The sequence below is a fragment of the Cetorhinus maximus genome, chromosome 17 (genome assembly GCF_964194155.1).
Source record: "Cetorhinus maximus chromosome 17, sCetMax3.hap1.1, whole genome shotgun sequence".
NCBI lineage: Eukaryota > Metazoa > Chordata > Chondrichthyes > Lamniformes > Cetorhinidae > Cetorhinus > Cetorhinus maximus.
Window position 1 is genome coordinate 82,841,891 of NC_135895.1, and position 15,307 is coordinate 82,857,197.

Genomic DNA, 15,307 nt, shown 5'->3' on the forward strand with positions numbered 1-15,307 from the left:
GTAATACACTCCAGAATCCATTACTTCAATTTAATCCCACCAACATACTTGGGCTCGAGATTGTAATCCACTGCTCCTCCACAAGCTGTCATAGACGCTCAGGTCTGGGATATCATAAAATATCATGCCAAATAAATATCATAAGATCTCACAAGTTAACAAAAAGATGGATTTAACTTCCTTAGGTTTTTGCTTAAATTGTCTTGAAGTGCATTTTAGTACATGATCGGTTTCGATATCAATAGCTGCACACTCATGAGATTCTTTCAACAATTTAATTATGAATATAAAGATACACACAGACACAGATGAACAGTAGGTATGAAATTCATCCTTGCAGAACTCCATTCCTCACCACCTTCTAGCTAAAGCCTTCTCCACTTATAATTGCTTTCAGTTTTCTTTTGTTAGGTTAGTCAATTGGTTTTTAGTGCCTTGGACCAAAATCTCGTCACATTTCAATTATTTTATGTCCTCTGGACTGTTCTCATTCACCAGTTTATCTAGAGTTATACAATTCAAGCACATGAATTATGTTATTTATGGTCTCTGCTCTTTAGATGAAAATTGACAGCATCAAATGTAACTCTTTGTAGCACTTATGTTTCATTAACAACAGCATTATCATCCCTGCACTCCTGGCTTAATCCTATCTTGAAACGTCAGGACAAATATCATCCCCATTTCAGATACAGCAGAGATTTACAGACCACTTGAAAGTATGAATGGTAATTGACATACTTCCCCTCGTATTTCTTTGAAAATTCTCATGTCTATGATATATTGTCCAAGTGCTCTACACATAGGCAAAACCAGAAGGAATTAACTAAGACATGAATTATTACTGTCCACCTGCATACTATACAATCATGTGATAATAACTGTACAGTTCTGTGCCACATTAATCTTCCATTCAGATGCTCACCCCCATAAAAGGAGCACTTACCATCCATCTTCATTGCTGGTAATACAAGAGACATTTTCGGTCTGGTTGTCTTATTATGGGTGATAGCTGGCAGCAAAAGATGATCCTGAAATAAAAACAAGACTAATGTTGTTACAATGCATTCTAGCAATTATCAAAGAGCAGGATCAACCCTTAGCGCTTAAAGCTTGGGCTTATTTGAAAGCAAGCACTTGGCATTTTAAGTAAACTTTGCTTTCTGAAATCAAATAGTTTGCAATTTTTGAAGTTCAAATGAATGGAAACAAGTTAATCCTTCTATGATCCACTTAGTGCAATTTGAAAGCTTACATTGAGCTTTGTCATCCCTCCCATTTCCAGTTGGAGTGGGGAGAGTGGGAGCTGTACCGTTGGGATGGCGTTCATCTGAACTGTGCTGGGACCAGAGTACTGGCAAATCATATAACCAGGGCTGTAGAAAGAGATTTAAACTAAATAGTTGGCTGGGGGGAGGTGGGGGGCCATGTTCACATGCCGGGAGATTTGGAAAGTTAAAGAGAAAGGACAAGGCAATAGTACAGGACAATGATACAGGTAATGATAACCAGGGTGTGACATGAAGGGACAGAGCGTACAAACAGAAGAGTGCATCAGCAAACGAAATCAGAATAGGCAAAGACAATAACAAAACAGAATTAAAGACTCTTTATCTGAATACGCACAGCATTCGTATCAAAATGAATGAATTGATATCATACTCAGTTATTTCTATTTGTGCTATGATAACCATTGGAGAAATGTGATTGCAAGGTGGCCAAGGTAGGAACCTAAATATTCAAGGGTATTTGACATATCAAAAGGACATGGGGAGAGGAAAAGGAGGTGGGGCAGCTCTATTAATAAAAGATGAGATCAGTGCAGCAGTGAGAAATGATCTTGGTTCAGAAGATCAAGATGTAGAATCAGTTTGGGTGGCGCTAAGAAATATCAAAAGAAAGAAGTCACCGGTAGGAGTAGTTTATAGGGCCCCTAACAGTAGCTATACAGCAGGACAGAGTGAACATCAAGAAATAATGGGAGCTTGCAAGAAAGGGACTGAAATAATCATGGGTGACTTTAATCTTTACATTGACTGAGCAAATCAAATTGGCAAAGGTAGCGTGGAGAATGACTTCATAGAGTGTATTCAGGGCAATTTCTGAGAACAATACGTTCTAGAACCTACCAGGGAACAGGCTATTTTGGACCTGGTAATGTGCAATGAGATAGGATTAATTAATGACCTCATATTAAAGGATCCTCCAGGCAAGTAATCAGAACATGAAAAAAATTCACATCCCTGTCCTGGTAATTTCATAGCTCGACGCAACAAAACCTTGAAAAATTCACAGTGCAACAGATTGACACTATACAAGTACTTAAATAGCTGTTCTAACATTTAGGACATGATGAGGTTACTAAAAGCAACATATAAATACAGGTTTTATCCTTTATATCATCGAACAATGATGGTGTCTCCTTCACTGGTTTCTTGCAACTAATGTGCACGATTACACAGCCACGTCACTTTTTCTCTTCCCGATTCTATAGTTAATGTGACTTCTTTCAGTTTAAACATGAGCGTGTGACATAGGCAAGGTAGCTTGCAGTTGAACGGAACCAATTTTACAGTTAGCAGAGAAGCATAAATAAACTTAAGCAGGAATTACCTGCAAACTCATCTGATCTTCAGCCAAAAGCAGTCAGCTATTTCCTCACCAGTGATGAAAGGGAAAGTTGACCTCATTAAAAATATATTTCCTTCATCTCCCCCTCTAAATATCACAGAACTAGAGTTTATCTGAGCCAATAAGATTCAGATGAAGTTCACCTTCAGACCAAAGCATACATTCATTCCAAAGGTGTATTGAGTGATGCATGATATTTACGTTAAAATTAACCAGCTTTCTTTTATAATGACTGTCATATAAAAGATATAAACTAAGATATAAAGAATGGATGTTTAGCATTATGATGTTTTTATTATCAGATATCTGCAACAATTTTTGAACAACAACTTATGTCAGGGGAAATTCTCAAGCCTGGTTGTGAAGAAGACACTGAGACGTGGATGCTTTGGCAGAGACTGTTCACTGCTCACCACAGAGCTTACTTATCCACTCTAACACCCTCCCCGCAGTGCTGGCTGACTTGTCTATACATACACATCTGAGTTAACTAATCAATACCCAACACCTGTTCACCTTATTACTTCAAACTACTAGGTGTTTAACATCCATCAACAGAACCTGTTAGACACTCACAAATTATACTTATACAATGCCTTTCAAGTAAAGAAACATGCCAAGGTGCTTTGCTGGAGAATTGGAGGGCACTGACAAGCAAAGCTGGAGACAAGTTGGGGAAGATGCTGAAATGCGCATTTGAAGAGGTTGGTTTTACCAAAGCTTTTAAGAGATTGGGAACAAGACGACAAATTTTTCTAAAAAATTCTCCTTTATAGCTGACAACACCTTGGCATGCAATTCGAGGGCTGGGTCTGGTCTGCGTAAAAAATCACAATGGCTGAAGGCTCTGAGATGGGCCAAACAGGAGTTACCAGAGCCACATGAACTGACAATGTGCTGAAAATAGGACTGGACAATGCTGCCCTATTTCCTAACACCTAATCACACACAAGAATCATACAAAATTTTTTGGGGCGCAGCATTGGTAAATCTAAGGAAAACTGATTTCAAAACAAAAAAATTATTTCAAGTAAGTGTTACCTTTTTTCCAGGATGTCAGCTTAAACATTGCTGCATATTTCCCACATAACAGCTCAGTAAATAAATTGGAAGCCTGTTTCAGATGCCAGTCATTCTCAGTTTTCATTCCCAACAGGAATGAAAAATATTGTGTTACTAAGCAACGTACTAGCAGCTTTCCACGCAACACTTTTCTTTATTTTCTCATTTCTAACAATCTTTCTCCCCCACTATTCCAGACTGTCTACATTCTTACAATACCCCTTGGAGTCAATTAAAAATGAAATGTTGATAACGTGGCCGCACAGATACTGATATTATGGTACAAGCTGTAACGGTGTGAAGGTCTCAATAGAACTTTAGCAACATTAGCAGAAAATTTGGATCTCACTGCCATGCTTTTTGACATTGCTTAAACACCTTTATTGCTGACACTGGCTGTTTTCTTTGATATTTTTGGGTAAATTAATGAAGAAGCTGCAACAGTAACAGGTTAGAGAAAACCCAAGTCATGGTGATAAAGCATGGAATTGGTGAGGATTTGGCATTTTCATACCTTATTAGGATACAGATTATAGCTCATTCTAAAGAGCAGTACTCAGCCTGATATGGAGTAGCCAAGTAACTTGTGACTGCTTGAACTAATGGGCAGCAGAAGTAGCAGCTCAATTGCCAAATCAAAACCTAACTGTTTCATACAACTAGAAGTCTATCAATAAAAGTACTGCAAATATATCAATGTTTGCCATTGATTAGAATGTGCACTGTGATGCAAGCTCTCCCATCAGGAACAATGCTAAGTGGCAATTTTGCACCGCAGCTGAAAAAGATGAAAGCTGCAAGGTACTTGGTACATTCGGTGTTTCCTTTTGACATGGCTAGGGCTAAATTACAAGTTGCAAAAAGATATTAGAAATTGGTAAAAACGTATATCCCAGTATCAACTGAGTGTATATTGTTTCATTATGCCACAATCCACTTTTATCCAGTTAATCTAGATCATTCTAAAATTTATTCTGCACTCTGACAAGTGTCACTTTGACCTTCTGGCCCCAAGTTTGACCAACTCATTTGCTGTTCAATAACTCATGGAATCAGACTTCTATTTTTCCAAAAACTAGACCTTGCTCTGAGATCTTAGGATCATCTCATTCCCCTTTCAAACAAAACAGTGTCAAGAGATGTGTCAACCCTTGTTCATTATCAAAACACTGAACAGATTTAAGCTTTTTGCTATCACTTCAGCTTTCACACCAACATAACATGAAGCAGAATCCGCCTGTGAACGCATTTTTTGAGTTTATCCAGCCATGACTTTGACAGAAGGCATAACGGTATTTGGGATGAAAGAGAAGGAGGGAAATACATAAGAAAATTTAATGTACACAACTCCTGCAAAAGCCAGGCTGACTCCAGGATGTCAATAAGTTGGTTCCCTCCAACCAATGAATGCTTGTGAGGGAATGCTGTAGGGAGGAGGGGCATGAGAGACAGAGAGAGAGAGAGAGAGAGAGAGACAGAACCATAACTTATGAGATAATTCAAGTTTCAAATTCCCGAGTTTTCATTTTGCATTATCTTACTTTTTCATGAGAGGCACAGGGCTGATGTAGGCAAAGGAACATGTTGAGTGCCACAGCTAATTCTATGTTGTGCAAGCTAATTCTATGTTGTTGACAATATGCTTGTTGTTTGGAATTGGGTACAATGGAAGAGTATTGCTTTTGGTTTTCCACTTGTTGGAAGAGCAATAGTAGTCTCAGGCACTTATTCTTCAAGTACCTGAAACAGTTCCTGTCGAAGAGCACAACACTCAACAATCTCAAAAACGACTGCTTGTGCGAAGCCTTTGTAAGGGTTTGTGCAAAGCCTTTGTAACTGTGAATCTAAAGGACAGACAACATGGCTTCTTTGGTAGCATGTGCACCTTTAGACTGCATTATCATGATGTGTACAATTTTTACTTCAGAATGGAAGTAAAGTCCTCTGGCCTTGACTCTCACTTGATTTTTGACCAGTTATACATAAATTGGAGATAATACTGCTTGAAATATATGTAATTATCTATGTCCAGTTGTTTTAGCTTGCTACTAGTTATTCTATAAGAAAAAGTCATGTCCACTTTGCATAAGACTAGATTTCAATACCTTAGATGGGCAATCTGTTAAATAATGGCAAATATATTTTCTCTGACAATAGTATGTTTACAAATACAGACAGCATGTGCTCTACAAGTTTAATTCTAGGATTGTCTGAACATCTACTGAAAATTAAACAACTTCACCAATGCCTGAACTTCTCACCTGTAACTTTTCATTCCCTTAACTGGCTGATTTAAAACTTTTATCGAGTTCATGGCACGTGGAATAGCTGTGTCCTTTAAACTTCCAATTGTTTCGTCAGGTCTTATTAAATTGGCATGGTCTCAATGAGAAGCAAGGACAGCATTTTTGTACTGCTCTGTAATCATGTGGCATAAATGTACCCTAAGGTGCAGTTTAAATAAAGTCATTGTGTGGCAAAATAAGAAACTGCTCTTTCTGTCTTAACGCTCCTGATATTCACCGCTGTTGTAAATACTGATGATCCAATGTCTTTAACTCTTGATAGAAAGCAACTATTTGTATTTCTTGTGACTAAATCAGATTTAATACAGGTTACCCTGTGTCCCAGAATGAATTGTATAAAGCCAATACAAGTAATGCAACATTTTTCATCATATCTTTTACATTCAACAAGACATGTTAAATGGATCATTTGCACACTTTCAAAATGTAAAAATTAACAAAAATAGTTTGCCTATGGTACAAGGACCAATGGCTCTGTGCAATTGGAACAGTAGGTCACGCAGAAGAGATCTGCTCAAAGTTGATGCTCATCAACTCAGCCACGTCAGCAGAGACGATTCTGTGTCACAGCTGTTTCACATAAATACTACCAAGCTGTTTCCATCTGTGCACATATTGCAACCATTCTGCCTTTTTATTTTTGTCATCCAAAGCTGTTGGTCATTAAGGTTACAGTAGCAGTCAGTTCAAATGAGGTTAGCCCAAAATATGAAGGCCGAATGTTACAAATGTCACCTGCATACTCAAGAGCAACCTCCTTGCTGGATCTCCTCATAGCTTTTGCCATGACTTCATTGTTACACTTAAGTTATTGCAACTGCACATGACGTGCTCAATAATATGTAACTAAAGCAGAAACATTTTATTCGCTTGCCCATAAGATGATGAACCTGAATTTAAAAAAAGCTTTTGTGCAGCTCCTATTACCTTCAGATTACACTTCTTTCAGGCTAAATCAAGAGCATGCTAAACCTGTCTGCCCATGCAAGTGGCCATATAAGATTTTATACACAATTTGAAGAGAAGCACAGGAGTCCTCCCATTCTCATGGCCAACAATTATTCCTCAACCAACACAAACAGAAAGAGATTATGTAGTTATTTATTTCTTCATTAGTCTTAGGATCTTGCTCTACATAAATTGACTGATGCATTTCCCAAAATTATACCAGTGACTACGTTTGCAAAGTACTTCATCAGCTGTGAAGCACTTCGGGATGTCTTGAGGACAGGAATAGCACTGTATAAATGCAAGTTCTTTCTCTATTGTACGACTAGGTTTTCTTGCTTCTCTGAGGAGAACAACTGATCCCCTCCCTTAATAATCCAGCAAACGCCTGTCTTCAACTGCAACATCGAAGTCTATTCTTGTAGACCCATGTTGGTATTGGCTCCCGACTTCTTGTGATGCCACTGTTCCGTTGCAGGCTCTGGTTCAAGAGTTGAAGACTTTCAGGGCTGCATGTATCTGGTAATAGAGGGCATTCTCGATGTTTCATTGTTTGGAATGCTGCTCCACAGTCAGTCGACAGAATTCATTTGACTCTATATCCCCCACTTCAGTGTTGGGGTTTTGCAGCAACCGACACTGCTGAAGCAATTGAGACACAGCCAAGTAGGCCATTTTTTGATGGTTCCTGATAGAAAGGATTCCTCTGCTTTATTAGGCAACTCATATTCCTTTGTCTGTACATGTGCTGACCAATCAGCAAGGTGGCAGTTGTGGGGGTTATGTTCTAGGGGCTGGGCAGTATGCAAGTAGCTGCCCCTCTTAAATCTCTTTGTTGCTGGCTCTTTGTATGAGAGGAGAATTAATTAGCAGACAGGAAACAGGTCAAAATAAATGGGTCTTTTTCGAAGTGGCAGGCGGTGACTAGTAGGGTACCGCAGGGATCAGTGCTTGGGCCCCAGCTATTCACAATATATATCAATGATTTGGATGAGGGAACCAAATGTAATATTTCCAACTTTGCTGATGACACAAAACTAGGTGGGATTGTGAGCAGTGAGGAAGGTGTTATGAGGCTTCAAGGTGATTTAGACAAGTTGAGTGAGTGGGAAAATATATAGTTGATGTAGTATAACGCAGATAAGTGTGAAGTTATCCATTTCAGTAGGAAAAACAGAATGGCAGAGTATTATTTAAATGATGATATATTGGGAAATGTTGATGTACAAAGGGATCTGGGTGTCCTTGTACACCAGTCACCCAAAGCAAGCACGCAACTGCAACAAGCAGTTAGGAATGCAAATGATATGTTGCCCTTCACTGCTACAGGATTTGAGTACAGGAGCAAGGATCTCTTACTTCAGCTGTACAGTGCCTTGGTGGGACCACACCTGGAGTATTGTGTGCAGTTGTGATCTCCTTACCTAAGAAAGGGCATACTTGCTATAGAAGGAGTGCAGCGAGAGTTCACCAGATTGATTTCTGGGATGGCAGAGTTGTCGTATGAGGAGAGATTGGGTTGATGAGGCTTGTATTCCCTGGAGTTCAGAAGAATGAGAAGGGATCTCATTGAGGGTATTAAAGTTTGACAGGGCTGGACAGACTGGATGCAGGGATGATGTTTCCTCTGGAAGGCAGGGTCTTAGAACAAGGGGTCACAGTCTCAGAATACAGAGTAGGCTATTTAGGGCTGAGATGAGGATAAATTTCTTCACTGAGGTTGGTGAACCTGTGGAATTCCCTACCACAGAAGGCTGTGGAGGCCAAGTCACTGGATATATTTAAGAAGTAAGTAGATAGATTTCTAGACACTAAAGGCATCAAGGGGTATGGGGAGAGCGCAGGAGTAAGGCATTGAGATAGAGGGTCAACCATAATCATATTGAATGGCGAAGCAGGCTCAAGAGGCTGAATAGCCTACTCCTGTTTTCTAGTTTCTATGATGGCGAGGGTCACTGGTCTGCTTTGTCCGTTCTGCTCTTGATGCAACTTGCCTCCTTATGATGGGTGAAGCAATACAACAAAGCAGATACAGATCATCCACTTAAGTAGGCTTCAGGAAAGGATCCAACTTCTTGGCATGGGAGAGTGTTTCCAGACTGGGCCTACTGTTTACACTTAAGCGCACAAGCAATTTGGAAAGATTGGTATCTCTAAAGTCAGCTACACACGAACAAAATGTTTAATGTGAAACCATTGCAAATGATCAGATAAGTATGCAATGTGAAGTGAATACACCATGACTGAATTCACTTCACTTGCTTTGGTCACCACTGATAACAGGATCTGTAAACACTTGGTGAAAAGAAAAACTTTAGGCTTTTCAATGGAAGAAACACCAAGAGGCCAACGATGCCCAGATGTGAACAGATGTGAAGCGATACAAGGAAATGCCCAAAACACAATTATTTTAGATAACAGCAACTTTGGAGCAGCCAATCCTGGGAGAACTGAACTTTCTGGTAAAATCCTTTTGCATGATTATTGATAGCAGTTTCAAATAATATACATTTTAACCTAGACTCTCGTTAACTTGGATAAGCTGAGATTTCCTTTGTTTTGTTTTTGACATAGGGGCATGCTAAAAAATCTATGACTGGATGTACTTATCATTGCCAAGGCCAGCATTTATTGTGCATTGCTGATTGTCTTTGAGGTGGTGGTGGAGGGCTGCCTTCTTGAACTGCTGCAACGTGCGGCGAAGGGACTCTGACAGTTCTGTTAGTGAGTGAGTTGCAGGGTTTTTTTAACTGACCTAGTAACAATGAAGTAGCAGCAATATATTTCCAACTCAGGATGGTGTGTGGCTTGGAGGGGAACCTGGAAATGATGTTCAAATGGGCCTTTAGCCCTTGTCCTTCTTGGTGGTCAAGGTCATGGAAAGAAAATGACACAAATGAAAAGGAATAGAAATACATTGACTGTCCTTTTTTTTCCCACTCACTAATGAAGTACAGAACTGCAGCAAAACAGATCCCGCTTCCTTCTGCAATTCTATATATAGATCACAGTAATTAAAAGCAGGCCTCCAACTGTACCAACGCTGCAAACTTTGTCATTGCTGAGATTTGTCAAATGAGGAATGGATTTGTTTATTTTTGTTTTGGAGTCAATGCCAATGTATTTTGTTGGCCCTCTGGCACATAAATGCGAAGTCTGATTCATTCTCGGTCAAGCTAATCCCAAATCCAAATCAGTGGTCTGGCATCGTTCTTCGAGCAAAGACTTCAGGGATCAATGTGCAAACGTTGAAGTCATCTTACTCTCCTTCACTGAAGCCAGGCAATGCAACACGGCAAACTGTTAGTAGCTCCATATTAAATCAATACTTGCACTCTACTAACCATCATCAAAATGAAATAACATTTTAATTGATAATTCAGTGATATGTTTCCAAATCACCTATGAAGTCATATGGATAACATCCTGCAAACTTGACAACATGACAACTTATGCTTTCGGCAAAACTATGAGATTGTAAGAGCAGCAAAATATTTTCAGCAAATCAAGCAGAAGAAGATGTAATAAAGAACAGAAGGAGGTGATTCAGCGGCTTGAGCCTATTCCACCATTCAAATAGATCATGGCTGACCTGTACCTCACAATTTTATTTACCTGCCTTTGATTCATGGCCCTCAATACCCTTACCTAATAAAATCCACCGATTTAATTCTTAAAATTTTTTATATGATCCAGCATCTATTTCCTTTAAGGAAACAGAATTTTACATTTTCACTACAATGTGTGGGAGCAAACACATTCTGATTTCACTCGTGAATGCTGAACTCTCATTTTAAAAGATTATGCCCCCTTGTTCTGGATTACACACGAAAGAAAATAAATTTTTTGCTTCAACTCTGTTGAATTCTTTTCTCATTTTACACACCTCAATTAAATCACCCCTTCATTTTCTAAATACAAGGGAATACAAGCCAAATTCATGCAGTCTGATTTCTTTTGATTTAACCCTTTTAGCCCCAGTATCATTTTAGTCAAGGCCAATATCTCTTTCCCGAGGTGAAATGCCAAAATTGAAAGCTATACTCCAGGTGGGGGTCTAACCACTGCTCTGTCGAACTGAAGCATAATTTATTACGCTTTGTAATCCTGCCCCTTGAGATCAAGCCAGCAATCCATTTGCCTTATAGATTGTCTTTTTGTACCTGACGTCTAGCTTTTAGTGATTTGTGTACCTGGGCCTCAAATCTTTTCACTTCTCCACAGTTATAGAATAACATAGGAACAGGATCAGTCCTTCAGGCCTGTTCTGATACTCAATTATATCATGGCTGATCTGTACCTTCACTGAATGTACCTGTCTTGGTTCCATACCTTCAATACTCTAACTAAAATCTATCAACCTTTATTTTTGAAATTTCAATGTACAGAACTTCCATCAGTTTTTCAAGGAGAGACAATGTTCCAGATTTCCACCCAGTTTGTGTGAAGAAGTGCTTTCTGACATCACTCCTGAATAGCCTAGTTCTAATTTTAAGTTTATGCTTCATTGTTGTGGATCCTCCTGCCTGAGGATAGTTTCCCTCCATCTACTCCACTAAATCATATGACGCACATCAAATTTAATCTTTTACATGCAAGAGAAGATAAGCCTAGTGTATGTAACCTCTGAGTAGCAGGATCATTTTGAGTTATTGGCCCTGTCCTTTTGCAGGTAAGGGTCTAATGTTCAGGATTACAAGCCATGGTCAATGGCAAAATCAGTGAAATCTTGGTGGTTATGGCGGAAGAGCTAGAACCAAGAGACAATGGCTGCTTACAAGCAGAGAGGATTCTTTGGCAAGGGCATTTGTGTTTCCTTTAAGGAACGCAATGGGAAACTACCTCAGGTATTGTTATCCTTAGTCATACTGCTCAATACTTACTGAAGTAGAAAATGGGAGATCCCTACGAGCAACTGAAGAGCACAGAACCATAAGGCGTGGAAAACTGTGCAGAGGACCTGCACTTGGACTGATCATCACGACTACGTGACCTGTACTCACCTTTTCTCGGTCTGCGATCATTTTGAAGCACTTATATCCCTCTAAAGCTGACATCTCCTTGAGGTGTGGTGCCCAGAACTGAATATGGTGCCCCAAGAGGGTCCCATCCAGAGCTCTGTAAAGCTATAGGATAATTTGCATCCCTTTGTATTGCAATTCATGAGAAACCAGCATTCCAGTAGCCTTTTCATTTATTCTGTACAATTTCTACCATTCTTAACCTTCATATAAGCTCTTTCTTATAGTTTTATTATCTTTCTCAATTCCCTTGTTGACCAAGGTTCTTTAATTATACAGTAGAGCTCTTGCCATTTCAGGGTAGGTACAAGTCTTGTATTCTATCAAATATTTTTGAACAACTCCCATGGTTCATGCATAGTTGTATGTGTTAATAGTTTTGCCCAGTCTGTAGTGGGTAATGCCTGTCTCATGCCTCCAAAGTTAGCCTCAATGAAATATAAAACCTTGGTTCACTACTCACCCTTTTCCGTCTCAAACCCAACATCAAATTCTATTATGCTATTGTTACTGTTAGCTGGGTGGTCCCTTATCATTAGATAATTGACTAATTCAGGTTCATTACTCCTTAATAAATCTAAGACATTGTCTCTTGCTGATTCAAGAACCAAATGGTCCAGAAAACTGTCTGAAATGCAATCAAAAATGCACATCCTTTGGAAGTGAAACTGGTTTGCTTCCCCTAGTCAGTGCAAAACTTAAAGTCTGCAATTATAACTTTTTTTTGCAATGTGCTTCTCTTAAATCTATGCTTATGCATCCCACTACTTCATTACTGCTATCTGGAGGTCTATACACAGGACCTCAAGTCTTGCATCCTTTTCTATTTCTCTGTTCTATCCATGGCATTTCTACTGCTTTCTCAACCTTACTGATAGCCCCTTGTTCTGCTGCTATTTTGGTATCAATATTGGTGCTCCTGCTCCTTTTCCAATTTCCCTATCCTTTTTAAAAACCTTATAATATTTATCCCCTAGTCACGGTCTGTTATTGGCCACATTTCAATAGTGACCATCATGTCATATCCTTTTAGCTCAGTTAGCTTCTCATTGACTTGAACTGTAAGCTAGGGTTCAGTTGGTAGCACTACTGCCCTGAGTCAGAAGGTTGTGGGTTCAAGTCCCACTCTCGTAATTGAGCACAAAAATTAAGGGTGACATTCCAGTGCAGTACTGAGGGACTGCTAAACTGTCAAAGGTGCTGTCATTTACATGAAACATTAAACCGAGTCCTTATCTTTCCACTTTAGGGGACGCAAAAGATTTTATGGCACCATTTCCAACAAAAGCAGGAGAGTTACCCTGGGTGTCCTGGCCAATACTTGTCCCTCAATCATCATTACTAAAACATATCATCTGGTCATTGTCACACTGCAGTTTGTGAGAGCTTGTTGTGTGCAAATGGGCTGCTGCATTTCTTACAGTGCAACAGTGACTACCTTTCATAAGTACTTCATCAGTTGTAAAGCTCTGGAAATGCATGTCCTTTTTTCATTAGATCCTATTTTGCCCATATGCCTATTTTAAAAATTTATCACGTGTATTTTTAAAAATGATTTCTGTTGTATTTTGACCAGTTATTTTGTTATTTCTGGTGTTGTTTTGAAGCATTTATACTATCAGTTGGATTAATAATGACCTTGACTTTGTCTTCTTCCTTTTTTAATCTTTAGGTTATTTTCATTTGTCAAATTCTCATCTCTCTGTTAAGTAAATACTCTGATTTGTTTCACTTGGATTTAAAGTGGGCGGCCTTACAATTGCCCACAATGAACTTCATCTGCCACAGTTTTGCCCAGAAACTTAATCTACATCCCTTTGTAACTTTTTGTTCCTGTCTACAAAACTTCTTGCACCTCTGAATTTAGTGTTGTGTGAAAACTTGAACACGCAACTCACAATTTCTTCCTGCAAGTGACTGGCACGTGTATGTTCAAAAGCCGAGACCCCTGTACTAACCCCTGGGGAACTTCTGCCTTTTAAAAAATTTGTCTTTGGTATTTGAACGTCATGGGAAGGCCAGCATTGATTACCCATTGTTAATTGCAACTTGGAACTATATTGCCGTTCCTTCACTGTTGCTGGGTCAAAATTTTGGAACTCCCTTGGGTGTACATGAATTGAAGCAATTCAAGAAGGCAGTTCAATACTGTAGATTAATTTATTCTATTATTCGATTAATCTATTTTTCCTTAGTTCTGATGAAGAGTCATTTGGACTCAAAACGTTAACTGTATTCCTCTCCGCAGATGCTGTCAGACCTGCTGAGTTTTTCCAGCCGCTTTTGTTTTTGTACTGTGGATTAAAGGTTTAATATCAGAAACATACATGATGCTCATGTAATAATGATGTCAGATCATATGACTGATATAAGCGAGATCTGGAAGGAGGAGAAACTCCAACCTCGTGTAGAGGTGCAAATGTGTTCATACTGGTTGTAAATAGAGAGTAATGGTTTTGAGAAACTACAAACTCAAGCAGAATACTTTGGGGGAATAGGCAATCCCGAAAACTCCCGGCTGGGCCCGGACCATACAATGAAACAATCATGGCCTTCTCAAGGGCAGTTAGGGATGGGTAACAAATACTCACCCATGCCCGGTGAAAGGATAAAAAAAAAGACTGAAGGGGCAGTAATTGCCGGATTAGATTTGTCCTGCTTTTTGTGGACAGGATGTAACTGAGCAATTTTCTACATTATCAGGTAGATGCCAGTGATCTAGCTGCACTGGAACTGTTTGGTTAACGGCATGGCTAGTATTGAAGCACAATTCTTCCGTACTACAGGGCCAATAGTTTTGCTATATCCAATGCCTTCAGTCATTTTTTGATACCATGAGAAGTGAATTGAGTTGGCTGAAGATGCATCTGTGATATTGGGGGCCTCAGGAGCAGTCGGAGATGGATCATCCACTTGGCGTTTCTGATTGAAGGTGATTGTAAATGCTTCTGCCTTATCTTTTGAAATCCCCCATCATTGACTAAGCCCTTGGCTTCTTCCCTTTATTTAATTTAATTTATGGGGACAGAGCATCATGGTTATGTTACGGGACTAATAGCCCCACTGAATGGAGTTTCAAATCTCACCACGATCTCAATTTTTTTTAAGATCTGGAAACGAAAACCTGGTACCAATAAAAGAGACCATAATGCTGTCGGATTGCTGTAAAAAACAAACTGATTTGTTAATGTCATCCAGGGGAGCAAACCTGTTGCCTTGACCCGATCTAGCCTATATGTGACTCCGGTGCCAAACAAATATGGTTGACTCTCCTCTACACTCTGATGTCAAGAATATCAACCAAACAGCATTGTGAGAGCACCTTTACCAAACAAGTTC

At 39.3% G+C, this 15,307-nt stretch overlaps 1 protein-coding gene across 3 annotated transcripts in view; it reads right to left on the reverse strand.

The window, feature by feature from the left end:
- atf6 (activating transcription factor 6) overlaps positions 1-15,307 on the reverse strand; it is a 367,278-nt gene that overhangs the window by 130,536 nt on the left and 221,435 nt on the right. For all 3 annotated transcript variants that reach the window (XM_078561554.1, XM_078561552.1, XM_078561553.1), the window contains one exon: positions 947-1,031. In XM_078561554.1, the coding sequence (XP_078417680.1) occupies positions 947-1,031 (85 nt within the window). The remainder of the gene's footprint in view (positions 1-946; positions 1,032-15,307) is intronic.